Source organism: Thrips palmi, unplaced genomic scaffold, assembly GCF_012932325.1.
Source record: "Thrips palmi isolate BJ-2018 unplaced genomic scaffold, TpBJ-2018v1 HiC_scaffold_10, whole genome shotgun sequence".
Lineage (NCBI taxonomy): Eukaryota > Metazoa > Arthropoda > Insecta > Thysanoptera > Thripidae > Thrips > Thrips palmi.
The window spans coordinates 7323542-7343976 of record NW_023144621.1 but is presented as its reverse complement, the minus strand read 5'-3'; the positions used below and the strand labels follow the sequence as shown (position 1 = coordinate 7343976).

At 49.1% G+C, this 20435-nt stretch overlaps 3 protein-coding genes across 13 annotated transcripts in view; 2 read left to right on the top strand and 1 right to left on the bottom strand.

Moving 5' to 3' along the window:
• LOC117652700 (histone-lysine N-methyltransferase PRDM16-like) overlaps positions 1-3226 on the top strand; it is a 42607-nt gene extending 39381 nt beyond the window's left edge. Inside the window, exon 6 of the mRNA XM_034397795.1 lies at positions 27-3226. Coding sequence (XP_034253686.1) covers positions 27-2147 — 2121 coding nt within the window. The 3' untranslated portion in view covers positions 2148-3226. The remainder of the gene's footprint in view (positions 1-26) is intronic.
• A 500-nt stretch (positions 3227-3726) lies between these two features.
• LOC117654205 (AP-1 complex subunit sigma-2) lies at positions 3727-11126 on the top strand. 3 transcript variants are annotated; one of them, XM_034400458.1, is made up of 5 exons: positions 3727-4040; positions 4364-4542; positions 4624-4732; positions 4811-4948; positions 7232-10429. In XM_034400458.1, exons 2-5 carry the CDS (start codon positions 4364-4366, stop codon positions 7274-7276), a joined length of 471 nt encoding a protein of 156 aa, XP_034256349.1. In that variant the 5' UTR covers positions 3727-4040; the 3' UTR covers positions 7277-10429. The 3 variants fall into 3 exon arrangements, with proteins under 3 accessions (XP_034256349.1, XP_034256350.1, XP_034256348.1); XM_034400459.1 differs by lacking the exon at positions 7232-10429 and adding an exon at positions 10443-11126 and having other exon boundaries at positions 3865-4035; XM_034400457.1 differs by lacking the exon at positions 7232-10429 and adding an exon at positions 10443-11126 and having other exon boundaries at positions 3869-4040.
• An 870-nt stretch (positions 11127-11996) lies between these two features.
• Positions 11997-17037, bottom strand: LOC117654202 (flocculation protein FLO11-like). Of its 9 annotated transcripts, none has more exons than XM_034400446.1 (3): positions 14184-17037; positions 13548-13803; positions 11997-13484 (listed from the first exon to the last, which is right to left on the bottom strand). In XM_034400446.1, exons 1-3 carry the CDS (start codon positions 16885-16887, stop codon positions 12509-12511), a joined length of 3936 nt encoding a protein of 1311 aa, XP_034256337.1. In that variant the 5' UTR covers positions 16888-17037; the 3' UTR covers positions 11997-12508. The 9 variants fall into 9 exon arrangements, with proteins under 9 accessions (XP_034256337.1, XP_034256336.1, XP_034256335.1 ...); XM_034400445.1 differs by having other exon boundaries at positions 11997-13803; positions 14184-15103; positions 15164-17037; XM_034400444.1 differs by having other exon boundaries at positions 11997-13803; positions 14184-15163; positions 15200-17037.
• Positions 17038-20435: the final 3398 nt, after the last annotated feature.

Below are 20435 nucleotides of genomic sequence, written 5' to 3'. Positions count from 1 at the left end.
CTGACGTCTTCTGGTTGTTGTTGCAGGCGTACACGCAGTTCTCCAACCTGTGCCGCCACAAGCGCATGCACGCGGACTGCCGCATGCAGATCAAGTGCACGCAGTGCGGCCAGGCCTTCAGCACCGTCACCTCCCTCCACAAGCACAAGCGCTTCTGCGATTCGACCGGCGCGTCCGGGACGTCTGGCTCCGCGCCGGGCGGTGGCGGCGGCGCCATGGCGCAGCAGCAGCCCTCGCCCTTCATGCTGTATCCGCGCGGCGCCATGGGCGGTGCTATGGGCGGCGCCCTCAGCCCCTTCTACCCCGGCGGCCTGCTGGGGCCCTACTCCGGGCTGTCCTTCCCGCCGTCCGCCGGCCCTCACAGCCCCCACGGCGCCCCCTTCCTCAACTCGCAGCTGCAGATGTTCCACCACAAGCTGCTCGAGAGGGAACGGGAACGTGAGCGGGAGCGCTCGCGCTCGCCGCCGTCGCTCATCAAGGGCGGGCTGCCGTCGCCCAACGCCGGCAAGGAGTGGATGACGCCGCCGCCCGCGCCGCTGCCGCCGTCCCGCGGGATGCAGCCGCAGAGCAGCAAGGTGTCGCCGCCCGTGGCCGAGGAGGCCGCCAACAAGGAGACGCCGTCGCCGGCCCGGCCTCTGACGAGCGCGGCCAGCGCCAAGGCGTGCGCCTTCCCCGAGCCGCGCCTGCCGCGCCACATGCTGCAGAGCGCCACGTCCGAGGACGAGGACGACGAGGAGGCCCGCGATGAGCGCGTCGGCCGCGACCTGTCGAGGCGCAGCCGCAGCCCCCGTGACGACGAGTCCGTCGGCAAGCGATCGCGAGGTGACGACGACCGCGACGAGGACGAGCAGGAGCAGGCCCTGGACCTCAGCGTCGGAGTCAAGCGCCGCCCGGCTGCGTCCCCGGTCTCGGCTGACGGTGGCGACGACAGGCGGCAGCGGAGTCCGCGGCCTCCGCGGCGCGCGGAGAGCACGCCGTCGCCGAAGCTGACCGCCAGCACGCCGAGGACGCCGCCCGGACCCGGCCAGCCCGACAAAGAGATCAGCTCGACCACGGTGTCGTCGCCCACCGCAGCGATGTCGCCGCCCTCCTCCGGCCCCGGCCACCACGTGCCCATGGCCTACCCGCGCCCCATCCACCCCATCCCGCAGTCCATCCTGGAGGCCATGTACCGGCCCACACCCACCTTCCCCGGCTTCAGCGCGCCGGGGCCCGGCTCGGACAGGCTGCTGCACCACCCGCCCCCGTTCGGCCCACACCGCCACTTCCCGTTCCTGGGCTCTCTGGCCAACGGGCTGGCCAACGGACTGGCCAACGGTCTGGCCAACGGCATCACCAACGGCCTGGGCGGCAACGCCAACCGGCCGCCCTACGACCTCCTCCGCTCGCCGCTGTCTGACTTCGGCTCCAGCAAGCCCTTCCAGGACGTGCTGAGCGTGGGCGGAGGCGTCCCCGGCCAGACCGCCGTGCCGACGCAGACCGGCAACAAGCTCAAGGACAGGTACTCGTGCAAGTTCTGCGGCAAGGTGTTCCCGCGCTCCGCCAACCTGACGCGCCACCTCCGCACGCACACGGGCGAGCAGCCCTACAAGTGCAAGTTCTGCGAGCGCTCCTTCAGCATCTCGTCGAACCTGCAGCGGCACGTCCGCAACATCCACCACAAGGAGAAGCCGTTCAAGTGCCCGCTGTGCGCGCGCTGCTTCGGCCAGCAGACCAACCTGGACCGCCACCTCAAGAAGCACGAGACGGACGACGGCTCGGTGGGGGTGGCCGACAGCCCCGGCAGCTCCAACGAGAACGAGCGCGAGGACGCGTACTTCGACGAGATCCGCAGCTTCATGGGCAAGGTGACGTACTCGGGCGGCAGCGTCCCGGACGGCCTTCCCCCGCACCTGTACGCCGCCACGGCGCAGGGGCTGGCCCAGGGCCTGCAGGGCCTGCAGGGCATCCACGCCTTCGACCGAGACCGAGACCGAGACCGCGACGCCCACGACGACAAGGACGATCGGCGGAGCCCGCAGCACTCGCCGCTCGCCATGGTCGTGCAGAAGGCCCTGGCCTACGAGGGGCTCAGCAGCCTGGGCAAGGCGGAGCTCGCTCTCAACAACAACAACGCCGAGCAAGAGGGCCTGCAGATGTCCACCTAGCTCACCACAATTGTGATATAACATTCTGATTTTCTCTGGACAATTTTTGCACCCGTCTAGGCTAACAACAACCCACTCTCCCTCCCTCCCCCACCCCCTCTCAGTATATCCGTCTGTCTCTTTCTCTTTTCATATGCCATTCTCATTCTTCTTCTTCTCCTTAACCGCATGTCTTTTGATGTCACCGCATTGCAGCCTTTGAGTGAACACTTCCCAGCCCCTTCTTTCTTTCAGTTTGTCAATAGATAATAATGTTGTTACTGTTGTTGTTACAAGTTTTCTGTGTAATTTTTAGAGGGCAATAATGCTATTTATATCATAAAATTTTATGTTACCTTTTTGTAAAGATAAACTATTGTTAAGAGCGACTTAGTAGAATGTTTTAGTCATTCACACTTATATATTCATTGCTATCTATTGAAATGCATTTTTTTCTGTGTTACTGTCAAAAAGCACTATCAGTACGCAATTTTAAACAATGTAGTCTTCTGTGTAAGTGTTATGAGATCTATTTCTTTGTCACTCAAATTCAAATATACCAAAGATTATTTGCTAAGAAATGTTATTGAAGAAGTACTCTGTCTCTAAACAGCCCTGCTTAGAGCAGTTGCAGTATTGGTTAAACGAAAAAAAAAAGCACAGAGAGTGTGAGGTGGTTTCCCAACTACCATACAATTTTCTTCATCAATTAGAATTTTATTCTGAAAATACTCCTGAATAAATGCACCTCAATTTTAGGAATACTCAATTAAGCGTTGAGTTTAGACCGCAGATGCACTTGCATGGTGAAGATTGAAGACAGGACTACTGTGCCTCTTTTCATGATAATATTAATACATACAAAAAAGCCTCGTACAAAACAGTCATCAGTACTAGTTTCCTGTAAAATTCACAAATCAGGCTGTATATATGCAAATTATTGTAAATGTTTGTGTTGTTTTCTATGTAATAGTTACTTGAATTGATTTATAAATATATACAAACATATATCATGTTTAATGTGTTTGAACACAACCACGGAGCAGACTTGATGAGTTGGTTGTATCTGTGACAAAAGGAGTATTAAAATTTATTCTACAAGCCAATAATGACCTTCATCTATCTTTTTCCACCCTTCCCTCATCATTCAATTTGAGGCAAAAGTCCAAAACACAATAAAGCATCAGGGCAATCCCATCTCTACCTCTAAAGGACCCGTCTACAACTCTACAACTGAGTAAAGCAGCAAAGAGTGATTTATTTGAACCCCGATCGACGATACTCCATGTCTGTGAGTGCACTTGAAACCCGTGCCTTGGGGTATCGCCACCATTCCAGCTTCCACACCCTGATGCTGCCAACGTCCAAATAAAAGCTACTGGAAGCACTGAAGTGTAACTTTAGACCTTACCAAACACTCCAAGTGTATTTTCAAATCGGCTGGGGTTTCGTTTCTTGCCGCCTACTTGCCGCTAGTACGTGCTCTGCTCGCGCTACGGTGCTGCCTCTTGCGGCAGATGTGGCAACTCGAGGTTTGTCTTTGGATTCTCTCAGCTCTGGACTGGGAAATTGAACGAACTGAACCATAGACAACCAACTGACTGAACTGATTATGTGACAAGAAAAATGACATCAATGAAACATTATGATACAATAACAGGAATTGACACCAATTTCATTTTATTAAAACACTTGTAAAGCCGAAGCGGCCGAAGCCCGAAGAGCCCGAACCCGAACCCGCGAACCGAGCCGAGCCGAACTCGAACTCGACGAGTCGAGCTCAAGCTCAAGAAAAATGCAATGAAAGTGACGTTTTAGGTGGACATACGTATTATGTTTTTGTTGTATTTACTGTAATTTGTGTGGGTGTGTCCCACTTAGTATTGAATTGTATTCAAGGTGTCGCAGGGTACGGTAAGAACCCACGTTTTGTCGTTAAGTAGAGTTGAACCGAGCGTTACTGAAGGAATCACACCTTTGTGTATTTTGCTCTAACCTATTCTCACGGAGGAGGCTGCGCCTCAAATTCGCTGGTGCTCTTTTGCAGTGTTGTCCAGAACACATCTACATCCTTCAATAAAATTATTGATTACAATAGCCAAGGTTCAAGTTACTTATTGTTGAACTTTGGCTCTCACAGCTGGTCTATGTTTATTAGGAAAAGTTTTCAACCACATTCATGCACTATCTTGTTAGCTATTATTATTTTGATGCAATTGCTATTGTTCATTTTACAGATGCAGTTTATGCTTCTATTTAGCCGTCAAGGCAAGTTAAGACTTCAAAAATGGTATGTGGCACACCCAGACAAATTAAAGAAAAAGATAACTCGAGAGCTGATAACAACAATCCTCGCTAGAAAACCGAAGATGTGTAGTTTCTTGGAATGGAAAGATGTAAAAATTGTGTACAAAAGGTAACTATTCTGAGTAAGACCATGGTTAGCCTGAGGTTTGATCTGAGTCTAATTCGAAACTTCCTTTCTTTTTTTTTTCAGGTACGCAAGTCTCTACTTTTGCTGTGCCATTGAGCAGGATGCCAATGAACTGTTAACATTAGAAATAATCCATCGTTACGTTGAGCTCTTAGACAAATATTTTGGCAGTGTAAGTGACACTTCACTTGGGGATTATCTTATTGTTATATGCGTTTAGACATACTGAGAATCAGTTTTTACTTTGCAGGTATGTGAACTGGACATAATATTCAATTTTGAAAAAGCCTACTTCATATTAGATGAATTACTTCTGGGAGGCGAAATCCAAGAGACAAGTAAGAAGAATGTGCTGAAAGCCATTGCTGCGCAGGATCTCTTGCAAGAGGTTAGTTATGGTGACACAGCTATTCAACTCTAGATCATTGCCATGATCAAATAACTTTGTAATCTCTTTCAAAACTAAAATTGGTGACAAAGCTGTATCTCCATCCCTTCAGAGCTACTTTAAACCTTTGTTTTGTTTTAATACTTCTCTTCCTTTTATCTCAGTTGTCCTAAGTGCCTGCCAAACAAATGTAGATTTAGCAAAGTTTCCTCAGTATTATTGCTGCTTTTGATGTGGCATTTTATAACCCTCTCATAGCTAATGTCATCTAGCACTGTATTTATTATTAATATAACATGCACCCTGTTGCCCAGTTTTGGGGGCTTTGGAATGTGTTCATGTAACTGATTCTATTTTTTATTTTTTTCCTTAGTAATCATCTTATGCAAACACAAGTTTGTTTATTTAGGAACCTCTAAATTTAGGGTGTTTTTTATATTTAACAAATACAGTAGTTACTGATGGGTATTGTGTCAACTAGTTTCTTGAATCTCTCTACTTAGATTTTGTCACTCGAATAACACCTTTAAATTACAGTATTCTCCTCTTGTACTTGTATTATGTTTTTCTCATGCCATGTATTGATTTGTGAGCTCGTCTAAATCTTGATACTTAAGAAATATGCATGCTTGTTCCAAGGGGATGTGAGTGTCATTCCATAATTGTTGTTTTGTGAAACTGTCTTTGCTTCTTCCATTGCAGTAGTGTCTTACTGCATCCTCTACTTCCTCTATGACCTGCCTCTCCTTTCCTTTCCACATGTTCTCTTTCACCCCACACATACTTTTAGTTAGCCATATTAATGGCTCCTACAGTATTTTGTAATAGTTAAGGAAAGAAAGCACCCTTTGCAGCCTTTGCCTTATTGTATATGTTATTTGTAAAGCCCATGTGTGAATAACATCAGTTACTTATGCATGAATCCTGTCTGCACTTTAAAATATTTTTTTATCTCTCTTTTTTTTTTTTTTTGTGTGTGTGTGTGTGTGTATTTGTTATGTTTTCAAATCTTTATTTTTGTTGCTTTCGATGATATGATACGGTACAAGTCTTTAGGTGTTTTGTCTTTTGTATGAAAACTACCTGCTCTCAAAAGTTGTTTTGAGCTGGATTGAGAGTGGAGAGATACCTTCTTACTGTGCCCCTTGCCTCTTGCGTCCTGATCATTGTTTTTCAATGTTTTGCACCACACTATTATTGAGTTCTTCCCTTTTTCTTCTTTCTGAGCGTAAAAAAAAATACTTATTCTGAAAATTAGTCTATTTCTGGCAGTAAAGCAGCCTACTGTGCTGCTGTGCTCAATTTTGCTGTGCTCAATTTTGATATTGCAAGTTAGGAATCTAGTTGGGCTGTCAAAATAGATACAACAGACCTTTTCAAAGTTTGGTGCATATTACAGAACAAGTCTGAGATTTTTGTTCTCTGATTATTGACAACATTATGTGCTAGGGTACCTTTAAAAGAAAAGAGAGTAGGTGTTAAGTGAGCCCCACTCACAAGGCAACCTTTAAGCGCTCTTTCTATGCTTGTATCCCTTATTAAATTCAGTTCAATTTGGCTACACACTTCATTAATTTGTTTTGAGTTTATATTATTGAAAGATTTCAAATATCTGCAATATCCTGCTTCTGATTTTCTTTGTAACTGGCATGACTGACCTGTGTGAAGCTCAAAATGAATGCATGCAAATATCTTATTGCATGACATTATGCCATTGTGTTTTTAGGGAGAGAAAATTGCATGAGTTTAGTGCATTACTAATCTGTTGTGCACTTAACAGAGAAGTCAGCCAATGAGAGAGCCTATTTTGTAAAGTAAGTTCATATTGATGTCTACAATGTTAGTTTAGCAAAGTATGTAGGTAGAAGGCGTTTTTAGTAAGGACCTAGCGCAGTCATTTAAGCATTCTCACAACTTTTGCTCAATTTTGGAATTATTGTCTCAGTACAATCTTAGTGGAATCTATATGTTTGAGATTTCTGCTCGCAGTATGAGCTTTTGTGCTTGCTGTATGTTTGTTTGTTTTTGTGTTTCCTTTCTATGTTGGCTTGTGTGTTTGTGTTGGTCTATATCAGCCTGTAAATAGTCTTACATTTATTCATAGAGGTATGTTGATGTTGCAAAATCCTTTTGCATTGATATCTGGGTCTTTTCTCTCTAAATTGGGTACTTTAGAATAAATTGGTTGAGGACAGAACTTAACTGCAATGGCTCTTATACTGTGCTGTAGCTTGGTAGGAGCTCCTCTTAGCATGAAGCCTTCTGTTTGCACTGTTTCCAAAGGATGACGAGGTGGAGGGCGCCCTACGGGAGATAGGCCTCCTGTAGCTAGTCAAAGCCAAAGTGCGCCAAGGCTACCCTTCTGTCCGTCTTCTACCACCATCATCATCGGCATCTTGTCTACCTTGGCTGCCTTGGCCTCAATGCACCCTGCACGCAACTATCTCCGCAAGTCCAGTTTCAGTTTCATGATTGGACTTTCCACTGCTCACTTCCTTTTCATTCTAAATTGCCTTTCCAGAGTGATGTTTATGTAGTCCATCATGGTTTTTAAAAATCAAATGTGAAATACGGTGGATTGTTTGAGTATAATTCTCCTTGTGGTAGCATCCTCATGTTCTCAGTTCTATGTATTGTGTTAGGAAAGCTCCATCTGTCACTGGATTCGTACAAAACTCAGGGGATCAATTTTTATAAATACAGTATGTGGTGATGGTTGCTTGAGTTGCTGAACTGGAATTAGGTTGGGGGAAAAGGCTTGGTTTGCAATGTCCAATTCCATACAAGCAGTGTAATTTTTTTTCACTTTCTGTAAAGCTCTATTTAACTTTATTTCAGATCTCACAAATTGTGCTTAATACTCTACATGTAGAAAATATTTTTCATTATCTTCTACCGAAAGATGCAAAATACCCTTTCTGTGAAAGCATAAATACAGTATCATTGTTATCTGAACCATTTTCATAGTAATGTTCTGAAGGATGAACAAATGTCCTTCTAAAGGGACCAACATAGATAAATATTATAGTGTCAAATGATGTAATATAATGCAATATCAATTCTTTAAAATATGTTAAACTGATAATCAAAGTTATTTTAATAATTCAATTACTTCTAGATGAGCTTAGTACATAGCACTATGGTTGTGGGTCTCTCAGACCCATCAAGCATAAATGTGTGATGATTTTTGCGCACTTGTTTGTTGTTGACAGGGGAGACCAAAGTACTGTCTTGAAATAATTACTTTCTATTTTGTCGCTTCTCATTTCTCAAAAGTATTTGCTGAGGTATTTACTTGTTTTGTTCCAAGTTCAATGGTTTTGATCTTATGATTGTAGACATGTCCTTTGTATGGAGAGCTAATTATTCTGTGATCCATGTTCTTGCCTTTTAGTTGTTCAAATGTGTGTAAACACTTCAATGGCCGTTAGCATGTTATGGCTTTCCTGTTCATTCACAGTGTTTTACCATTCTGCTGTCAAGCTATCAACTTGCCAAGATGTGCAATGGTCTCTTGAAATAATTTCTTGTCATTCTATACTTGTCAATTGATTTTATTGGTTTTGTTGTTAGTCTTAGTATTATGTATGTAGCAATATGCCACTTAGTGGGCAGCATAGTGCCAACCCAACTACAGGGGTTTTCCTTAGTATTCCCTGTAGCTTTCATGGGATGTGCGTGTTGCGTGTGTCTTATAAACTGTCCTATGTGCTGTAATTGCCATAGAGCACCGAAAGCGTGATAGTGCCAATCCAAATGTAGTTTGTACATACATATTATCCTATCTATGTTACTCAAATTTATTCAGTTAGGGATCAGAATTATTTATTGTGCTGTTTTCAAAGGCTCAACAATTTAATACTGCTGGTCTAAATAGTAAAATGTGATAACCTTGCCTAATTGAGCCAAAATATTTCAAAGGTCAATTTTATTTTATTTTTCTGTCTTTTGTGGAGTTTTAGTGGTTTCATAATTGGTGTGACTTCTTGTAGTAGGTGTGCACCTCAATAAGCATCAAAAGTATTAGAATACGTAATTGCAATCAATTCTATCTTTAAAAAAAAAATTAAAAATTCCCATTTAAATATCATTATCATATCAAGCTATCTAATGTTTTTGAGATATAAAGGCAAGTACTGCATTAACATGTTGACTGTGATTGGTTTTGTAATGTCTTCGGATTGAACCCATATGGGTAGACTTGTCGCAGTCAGCGTGTTAAACCATATTAATCAAAATAAAGAGTCTATAGTCAAATAAGAATTTGAGGCACATGACAGAAGTAAATTACGTTCCCATACAGAATTTTGTACTGAACTTATGTTGCTTCGTGTGATAGGAGCCTTTCAAAGTATATAATTACTAGCTTGCATTGTGGCAGTGATCCAGACCAAAGTATACATACATATATAAATATATATTCTTCGTATTGTCACACATGGGTTCTTTTTTTTTTTTCATATTTTGTTTTTCAAAGTATATCAATGTAGATGAGGTACAAATAAAAAGAAACCAATGTCCTGGTGTAATTGTGTTCAAGAAAAATCATTTTTCTTTTAGTTTGCCTTTGCTAATTCCTTCAATCATTTGCTCTTCCTTTCATGCAGTTAACTTCGTCATGTACACATTTACTCAGGGTTATATCAAATTTGAGTCTTGAGGTTGAAGTGTATCTTTTCTGAATCTATTCTTTTCCGTTAATTTACTTGTGCATCTAGCAGAAGATCTCATTTGTGTTCTTAAGTTGTTCAGAGCAAACATCACTTCTAAAATTTGAAAGAAAGAAAAGAAAGTTACTGTTTGATTGTTTACATCAGCAGGATGATCACTTTTTAGGTATGTCCCTCATGTTATTAGGACTTCATTTTGAATTTCCTTTACAATTTGAAAATGCTTCTTTACTTTCTTTGTTGCTTCATTGGGTGCTGGAAATTCTAAATGGCTAGCATGGCTGATTTATGATTTGGAGAGCTGTTACAGTTCATGTTCACCATACAAAGTTTCCTGGGTACTGTTAGAGATGCATGTATTTTTTTTTAAATCACAAATTAATATCAAGTGCATTTGACTTTTGTCCCTTTCATATGTAGTGTGATGCCACATTACCACTAAGTTTATGACAATTGCCTCTATTGTAGCTATTCAACTCTACACCTTTGAATCTGTATTAGGAACATTCATTGCATACATTCTCTATGTTTCTGGTTCAATTTCGGACTTCAGGTGGCATTTTTGAAGCAACTAAGAATCAACAGGAGCTTGTTTTGTCAGGCAATTAGGATTAAGGGACAGAAGTCTGTGCTGTTCAATAATTATGACTGTTTTCTTTTTTAAAACTTTTTTTTTCATCATTTTTCAATTTTAATTTCTTAAATTGGTTTTACAGCATATCCTTTGTAGATAATTGGAAGTGAATCATAAAAGTTCTCCATTTTGTTTCTTCTTACATTAATGAATTTTGGTACCTACATGACATTTTCTCTCTCTGTTCTAGGAGGAAACACCTCAAGGATTCTTTGAGGATCATGGACTGGGCTAAGCTGCTCCTCTCTGTTGTGCGGTACCAGTGCTACTTATGGACTTCAACCAACCAAGATCCTGTGCGATAAATTGAAGTATTTTAATCCCACCCCAAAAAAAATTTAAACATACGAAGAGTTTTTTCTACCCTTTTATCTCATTGAACATACATTCCAAAAAAGGAAACGTTAATGTAAGATGCATCCAGTGACAATTAAATGAAAAGAAGACGACATCAACAACATTATTGCAATGTACTTAATAATTTATCTTTATGTTTGTCTTATGATGTTTTTGATTAACAATTGGGAGATTTTCTAACCCATATCACATATTTGAAGAAAAAAAAATTTAGAACATGTTTAGTCCAGAAAGCATTTTTCCTATCTTTGAGTGGTTTGTTTATTGTAACATGCATGGGTTCCATGCTCGCCGAGATATGGTTTGTAGCTATGTGATGCATTTCAAGCAATTTGGGGAGATAGGATGATAAGGAAGATAAGATGTCATTCTCAATGTTTTATTATACAGGCAATCCTAATTCTATTTGGTAGTGTGTAGTAGTGTATTGTTCAACCATGCTGATTTGTTGATGTTTGCTTTGTTATAATTTGTCATGTCGTTGTTTGCACGAATAAATTGAATCCCTCTTTTTAAAGTTGGCTCTCATTTCTTTCTTCCACTTTCCTTCCACTTTTTAAAAATGGAGCACAGCCCTGTCCTCTATTAACACCCACTTAACAGAGTGTTACTCTATGACCCACTCTAAAGCTGAATCTTCTTAGGGGTGACTCCAGCCAGAATTTTTGCAGAGTACATCACACCTTTTGCCTACCCTCTGGCTAAATGCCAACAAGTCGCCTTGCCTACCTTCAAGGTGGCATCAGCCAAATTTACGAACCAACTCCACTGATTCAAAGGGCCCTATATTTGGCGTTTGGGACTCTAATGCAACCTTCCTGCAAATTTCTCTTAAACCAAACCAGTAGTCTCGCGGCAGTCCTCTTCGGTGGTCAGGTCGAAAATGAATGAGATTAGAGCCAGAACCTGTCTTGAACCTGCTCTGAAATTCGAACCAACTTTGACACACACGCCACGGCACTGATGTGAGGAGCGGACCCCTGCGCGAGGCTTCCACGCTTGCTATGAATGAAAAACTCCGGCGAACAGTTTAGTGCCCCTAGAGTCCTTAATGCCCTTTAGGACTCTCGAGTTCTAAAGGCCCTTTAGAACTCTAAATGCCCCGTTCCGGTTCCGGTTATTCCTTAAACTGTTCGTCGAACCCCTGCGGGAGACTTCCACGCTATGTGGTTACCATTGCCACTCTACATCCAGGGCGATGAGGACAACAGAGGAACACAACATGAGATAAGTATAGATAAATGCTGGCTCTTGCCACAAGTTATTATTTGCCATGGAGATTAATTTAAAATCTTTGCTTGAAACTTAACTAACAAGTGAACCCACAATAAAAAATTTGTGATAAAATATGTACGTTTGGAACTTCAGGAGAATGATTTTAACGATGAAAAATGCAAGTGTATCAGTCATTTAATCTTTTCATCGCTTGGTTGTTGTACACAACAAAAATGCAAATCAGTCATTTGTAATAGTTTTCATGGCTTAGACTATTAAAAACAAAAAAACAAAAGTAATAAGATTTTCACTGCCCCAATCAGTAGAAAAACTAGATCTAGTTACACAAACTTATGAGGAAAATCATTCTACAAAGAAAAACTTGTAGGTAAAAATTAGTCAATTTTACAGTTATTCCACAATATAATCTTCAACAAATGAAATAAAACAATAGAGCACATACGGCTCTCAGGAGATCTGGGAAACAATCTTTCATCTCAAAAAGGAAATCATCATTTCATAACCCACAGTTTCTCAAAAACAAGGCATAAAAATAATTACTTCTTTTATCACAGGGATGTCACCATTTGCTTTAAAGATACTGAAAATAATAATCCTGCAACAAACCAATAACATTGCAACAATTCTGCTTATCCTAACGACTCAAAATTGGCAACATTGTCTCTACGAGTCTGAATAAACTTTGGCATCCTGCATGAGGGTGAGGACCTGGGCCACCCTGTGGAGGGGCAGCAGTTGCATGTGGGCCTCCTCGTGCTCCATGAGGGCGAGCCGCTCCTTGGACTCGAACTTGCACACCCTGCACACGAAGGTGGGCGAGTCCTCGACGTCCGCGAGCAGCGCCGCCAAGTGCAGGCTCTGCACGGCGTGCTCGCGGAAGGCCACCAGCGCGTTGAAGCGCAGTCCGCACCGGCAGGCGTACGGCGTGGCGCCGGGGTGGGCGTTGGCAAGGTGCTGGCTGAGGGCCTCGGCGGCGTGATCGTGGTGCTCGCACTCGGGGCAGTCGAAGCGGAGCGGGTCGCCGTGCGCGCACCGCTCGTGGGCCTGCAGCAGCTCCATGGCGGGGAACCAGGCCACGCACGCGGCGCAGTGCTGGCGGCGCATGGCGGCCAGGTGGCCGTAGTGGTGCAGCAGCAGCGAGGAGACGTTGTCGAAGTCCCGCGGACACACGCTGCAGTGCAGTGGCTGCTGGCGCGGGTGGAAGGCGCGGATGTGCGCCGTGAGCTGGCCGGCCGAGGTGGTGGGCGACGAGCAGGCGGGGCACGGCAGCACCGCGCCGCGCGCGGCGTGCTCCACCAGGAGGTGCGCGCTGAGGAGCAGCTCGGAGGGGAAGCGCGCGGGGCACGCCTGGCAGGGCAGGCGCAGCGCGCGGTGCGTCGCGGCCACGTGCAGGCGCTGGCGGACGCGCGAGCCGAAGGTAGCGGGGCACTCGGGGCACTGCTGCGACCGCGGCTTGCAGTGGGCCACCAGGCGGTGCCGCGCCTGCTGCACGCGCGTCTTGAAGCTCAGCGCGCACTCGTTGCAGGCCAGCGTCGACGAAGGCGGCTCCGGCGCCCTCCAGGGGATTCCTCGCAGTACCGGGCTAAACTCTCCGTGCTCCTGCGGCGCGCGCTGCGCAAGCTGCGCAGACACACAACAGCTGAGACTAGGATTGACAGGAGGAGGAGGAGCGACGGCGAAGTCCCCGACGAGCGGCGCGCACCTGTCCGGCGTCAACATGGCCTCCGGCGCCACCACCGGCGCGTCGTCCGCGTTGTCCGGATCCACTCCGGCGGGCAGCACCGCCTCTCGCAGCTGCAGCGCCTTGGAGTCCGGAACGGCGTCGGCCTCCAGCTCCGACTCCGTCTTGGACGCGCACTCGGGCTCGGACTCCGGCTCGGCGTGCGTGACGGAGTGCGCCTCGGCCTCCGCCTCGTCGCTGAACGTCTGGCCGCACCAGAGACACGAATGGTCGGCGTCTGTGGAGCGGAGGAAGAGAAGCGGTTAAAAAACGCGACGAAACACCAAGATAAGTGTGATAACGGAAGGCCCCAGCTGGGCTCTGAGCTGATGAGCCTTAGCCCAGGGCCAAACTAGTCCTGGTCCGGACCGGTCCCACTCCGTCCTCGTTTGGGCCACGCCACGCGGAAGGGGGAGTGGGACACGCATGGATAACAAATGCCCCCCCCCCCCCCCCCTCTCCCCGCCCAACCACAGATGGGACTCCAACCGAACGTGTGACCCCACCAATGGACTACTCTCCGAACGAGGAATCCATTGGTCGGGTTACACGTTGGGTTCGAGTCCCATTTAGCGACTCAGAGGCTCAAAACGCGTTCAGAGTACTGTAGTACTGTACCTGAGGGCTCCTCATCGGCCAGCGGGCTGTCCTCGGCGACGGCGTCCGGGCTTTGCACTGGCGGGCTGCAGTCGTCCGTGGGCGCGGTGCTGGGCGCGGTGCTGTGCGCGGTGCTGGCCGTGGTGGAGGAGGCCTCGGCGACCACTGTGACGGGGCGCAGGGGCTTGGCGGCCGTCGCAGGCATGGGGCTGGCAGGGCCGCTGGGCCGGACGTGCACCGCCATGACTTGCAGCGACTGCTTGGGACTAGGAAGCTCAGACCGAAAGCTGGAGTACGCCTTAGCCGGTGCAGCATTGAGCGCTTCGTCGACGGCTACCTTGAGTTTTTTCAGACTCAACGACTTCGCCCGGAGAGTTAGCACAGGAGGGGGCGTTCCAAACGACACAGGACAGGATGGGTCTTCAAACAACTCAGGGGAGCGTGGTTCGTACGTTTCGAACAACACAGGTGATGGTGGTTCGTACGTTTCAAATAACACAGGAGAGCGTGGTTCTTCCAACGGTTCAAACAACACAGGAGAGAGTGGCTCAAACGTTTGAAACAACGCGGGAGATGGTGGTTTAGAAGGCACGGGACTAGAGGGCGCTCCAGAAGTTCCAGGAGGCGCACGAGTGGGCGTTGCTGGAGGCACATCAGAAGGAGTAGGAGAGGGCGACTCAGCAGGCACAGGGGAGGTCTCTCCAGAGGGCACAGGCGAGGCCTCTCCAGAAGGCCCAGGCGACGGCACAGGAGAAACCACCTCAGAAGACACAGGCGAGGAAGCTTCAGCACGCACAGCGGAGGTTGAGTCCGGAGATGGGGTCGACGAAGGACTTGCCGAGGACCTTGACGGAGACCTTGAGGGAGAAGGTGCCGGGGACCTTGACGGAGAACTAGAGGGAGACCTTGACGAAGAAGGTGCCGGGGACCTTGACGGAGACCTTGACGAAGAAGGTGCCGGGGACCTTGATGGAGAACTAGAGGGAGACCTTGACGGAGACCTTGACGAAGAAGGTGCCGGGGACCTTGACGGAGACCTTGACGAAGAAGGTGCCGGGGACCTTGACGGAGACCTTGACGAAGAAGGTGCCGGGGACCTTGACGGAGACCTTGACGAAGAAGGTGTCGGGGACCTTGACGGAGACCTTGACGAAGAAGGTGCCGGGGACCTTGACGGAGAACTTGACGGGGAACTTGAAGGAGAACTTGCCGGGGAACTTGAAGGAGAACTTGCCGGGGACCTTGACGGAGAACTTGAGGGAGAACTTGAGGGAGAACTTGCCGGGGACCTTGCCGGGGACCTTGACGGAGAACTTGAGGGAGAACTTGCCGGAGAACTTGAAGAGGGCCTTGACGAAGAACTTGAAGGAGAACTTGGCGAGGAAGTCGACGAAGAACTTGCTGAGGAGATTGATGAAGCCGCGGAACTTCCTGACGAATCCAAAGAATCCAGAGGCGAACTGCGTGAAAGTTCTTCAGTCTTGACGGGCTTCATCCTGGCTTCTCCCAGGCGGACCGACAGAATCTGGTGGACGGCGTACTTGTCGAGCAGGCCGCGGAAGGGAGAGCCACTCTGGCAGCACCAGCACCAGCACGCTCGGTGTTTGCAGTCTCCGACGGTATGGTTAGAGGTCAGGCGGCGGGCAACGCCGTGTTCCAGACACGACGGGCACCAGCCTGTCTCGCGGGCGGCGCGCAGCCGCACCACACCGGCAATGCGGCCCAGCACAACACGCAAGGCCTCCTCCCTCGCGGCCTCGTCCACCCGGCGCGGCCCCGGCACCACATGGAAGTGCTTGCGCACCTGCTCCTTGACGAAGGCGTCCTCGGCGTCGACCACAAGCCGCTTGCCCGACTCGTCCTTGCCGCCGAAGGACAGCACCTGGACGGGGGGCGCCCTGGACAGAGTCCACACGGCCATGCCCACCACGCCGACCAACACCAAGGGGTCGAGGTCGGCACTGCAGCCGCACACAGTGAAGCTTACCCCCGCCGGCGCCGTCTGGATCCATCTGGGTCGGAAGCCACCCCCTCTGCACCGGCGGCAACTCCGGCTCGCCTCGAGCACGGCCTTGGCCGAGCCGCGCAGCCAGACCGGCAGTGTCTTGCTGAAGTCGGAGTCCGGCATCGCATCCTTTTGGACTCCCGTGGAACTGCCGACCGACGGTCTGAGGGAAGGCCTGGCTGGGGGCGGTGCCGACTGCCTCCTCGTCGACCTGGCTGGGGGCGGTGACGGCGGCCTCCTCGTCGACCTGGCTGGGGGCGGTGACGGCGGCCTCTTCGTCGACCTGACTGGGGGCGGCGACGGCGGCCTCTTCGTCGGCGTGGCTGGGCGAGGCGACAGCGGTCTCTTCGTCAGCCTGGCTGGGGGCGGCGACGACTGCCTCCTCGTCGACCTGGCTGGGGGCGGCGATGGCGGCCTCTTCGTCGGCGTGGCTGGGGGCGGCGACGGCGGCCTCTTGGTCGACCTGGCTGGGGGCGGCGACGGCGGCCTCTTCGTCAACCTGGCTGGGGGCGGAGACGGCGACCTGGATGGGAGCGGCGAGGCTGGCGGCGATGGTCGAGGCCTTTTCGGTGACCTGGATTGTGATCGGTGCCTTTCCGACGGCCTCGGCGGCGACGGCGGTCTCTTACACGAGCTTGGTGAAGGCGGTGGTGACGGCCTCCTCTTCACCGGTGCCCTTCTGATGCATCCCACCATGGGTATATCGTTCCATGGCGGCATCGGTGATCTGCGCCGTGGCCTGTATGACGACGGTGCCGGCTGCCCCCTGGGCCTCTTGGCGGGTGGCGCCTCCGACACCGCCCTGCCCCGCGAGGGTGCCTGTGACTTGCCACGGACTCCACGCCGGTGGGGACTCGAGGTCCTGCAGGGAGCTTGAGACTTGGCGCGGACAACGCGCCGCGGCGCTGCGGGGGACGGCCATCGACGAGGCCTTTTTGGCGAGGCGCGCCGTGACGGACTTCGCGAGCGACTTCGTGAGCGACTTCGTGAGCGACTTCGCGAACGATTTCGCGACTGGTGTCTTCCTCTGTCGCGGTCGGGCAGCCCCCTCCACGGGGAAGGGTGTGTCGGCCTCTGCGGGGAGGGGCTCCTTGGCCTTCTGGGTGCCTCAGACTTGGCCCGCGAGTAGCACTGTCGTTGTCCTCGGGCAGGTGGCGGGCTCCAGTCACGGCCGCGCGGCCCCATACTGCGGCAGCTTGACGTTCCCCTTGGGTGGCCGTTGGGTGGCCGTTGGTGTGGCCGTTGGCCCGGGCCGGCGCTGCCGACTTGCTGCGCTGGGCGCACGACCGAGGCGCCAAGGAGCGACCCCGCAGCGACCGCCGCATCCCGGACCGCGACCTTGGCCTCGACGCGGACCTGCTCCGCGACCTGCTGCGGTGCTGGACGGGGTGCTGGACGGGGTGCTGGACGGGGTGCCTGAAGGCGCTCCGGCCTCGGCGACATCCCCTGCTTCCTGGCGGCGGACTCCGCGACGCGGACCTCGACGCGGACCTGCCACGCCGCTTCACGGTGCTCCTGGCGGCACTCCGGCCTCGGCGACGTCCTGACGGCGGACTCGGCGGCTCCACCTTGACGCATGTCGCGGCGTCGGGCCTCATCTTCATTCGAGCCATAAATCTCTGAAACAAAACGACGACACATTCTGAATCGCAACCATTTGAAACGCAAGCAGCCAAAAATCTTTGAATCCTAATGACGATATATTACATTCTGAATCGCAACTATTTGAAACGCAGGCATCAGGGGTTAAAACGATACTAGACTGTCATAAAACACGGAAAGAAACATGGCCATTCTCAGGCTCTCTACTGGGGCTGTTAACTGAAAAATTTTGTTGTTACATTGAGATAAAATCTGGATGACGGTTTCATCACTTTCAAACGATTAAGACTTCAACACAAATTGATGACATTTTCATAAAAGCTCCGATGTTATTTGAATGGGTGTGACAAAAATGTAACCAATTGTTTGAATGGCATTCTTGGTGGGAAAATTAGCCCGGAGGTTGTCATCAAGTGACAGTCAAAATTTTTACAGTGTTGCGACTGAATCACATTTTTATGTCTCGCTAAGGGCTCTCTCGCCAATAAACAAAAGAATTGTTGGCAGTCCATCTCGAAATATCTGCCCTTAAGGTTTATGTTTATTGTGTGCAGGGAGACATGTCACGATGTAACTTGGCCAAAAATAAATTTACAGTATCCAAGTTAGTTGAAATCAACGTAATTCATTCAGACATTTATCCCTGCATTAATATTATAACAGTTTTGATTCCTATGCAGAAGTTATGTCCAAAAGTATTTTACATAACTGAACGTCCAAATCAGATTAGATTATGAAGTACTCTCTTTACGAGCATTGAAATTGAAATGTAGAGAAGGACCCAACTTCACATCCCATCTTAACCAAGCAAGGCACAAGGCAAACCACCAGCAAACGCTGATGCAGCGAGCGTACTGGAAACCAAAAATTAATCTGATGTATAACCGGTCGTGTTGACAAGTGCCACGAAAAATTAACGACGCATCACACCGGGACCAGTAAACAACAAGAAAACATAACCTCCAACAGGCTCCTGCCACCCCGGCTGGGCCGTCGCACTTCGAAAGCGGACGGCCGCGAAAGCGGTGGCAAACATCACTGCAGCCGTGTTCGTCGCGAACACCGCTGTCGCAATGAAGTCGACTTACCATGCCATCTCCGAATCAACTAATTTCTGTCGCAAAATCTTCCGGCCACGCAGAACACACACAACAAACAAGCAAACACCATTTCTCTCTCTCTCTCTCACTCCCAGCCTTGGAGTCCAAGTCCCAGCGGCCGGATCGAGAACGGAAGTGCAAGATCAACAGGAGTGACAGAGACAGACAGGTGAAGGGCGGAAACGGTAGGGCGGGGCGGGGACGTGCCGGGAAGATGAACGATCATGAAGCCGGTACCTTGCTGGACCAAATTAATCAATAATTGTGGACTCCGGTCTCCTGCGCAAGCAGATAAGGGCTGGCTCAGATTTCGCTGCTACCTGATGGTGCAGTGGCTACATGGTGGCTAGTGGGAAGGGGGGAGCGATTTTAGCGCCGCGCAACCAGGCAACCCAACCACCTGTTGAGACGGATGGATTGCCTACCATCATGTTCATGTTCATCCTTGACGTGGAACAAGTCCTGTGTAGTTTGATTTAGTTGTGAGGTTTTATTAATGAATCAATTTTAAAAACCCTCTGGTTTTACAAATGATAAATGCTCTAGAAGAGCGCATCTCTGGACGACAGAGGCAAATGCTACGAATCAGCCATGAGAAAAGGGCGCCCTTCTCTCATGAATCAGCTCAGAAATGATCGCTTCTCACAGACTGTCGGTAGCAGTTGGCAGGGAGCTTTTGAAATGATGGTTCAAATTGGCATTAAAAGTATCATTTCCGCCATAGGTCTCTCTGCCTGCGATCCCGTTTTGCCGGCGAAATCAGCGCGAATTCAATCGCGTCACGTAGACCGTCGAAACCGGCAACGCTTACTGCCGACTTTTCAAATCTTTCCGTTCGGCTGAGAGACTTCGCCCATACTATCATCCGGAAAAGCAAATTAAGTTGTTGATGTTATCCCATTATTTCATCACGTGCGCGGATTTCTTTGCGTTTGAAACACAGGAACATTTTAAAACATGAACAATATTAGTTCAGAACTGCTAAGGTCCGAGAAAGTTCAGTTCGTCAGTTGGCTGAACCAGACAGCGCTGTCCGCTTCCTGTTATAAGCTCCTTTCCGTCCCTGCATACACACACAGGCCCCGGCCCGATCCCTTTTGAGGCCGACAGCAGGCCTCGACGAGTCTGCTTCAAACGGCAAGCGCGCCGCTTTTCGAGAATTTTCCTTCGGCGAGAGAAACTTCCCCCATCTATCATCCGGAAAATGCATTGAATTTGTTGATCGATATCCTCTGATTATTTCATTCAAGTATTTTTTCGTTTGGAAACACAGGAAAATTTTAAAACATGAACAATATTAGTTAGAACTGCAAGGATCCCGAGAAACTTAGTGTCGGCAGGTTGGCTAACCTAGACAGCGCTGTCCGCTTCCTGCTTTATAAGCCGCTCCCTTTCCGCTCCCTGCCTCACACCATCCACCAGGTCAGGTTTGTCGGCCACTTTGTCAGCGGACGCAGCGGACCTCGGACGTCGTCATGGACTTGCTCGTGTTTTATACCGGCATGTCTTGTGTGCCTGGCATTTCTTTGGTGAGTTTTTCCCGTTTTCTGTTTCGCTTACATCTCA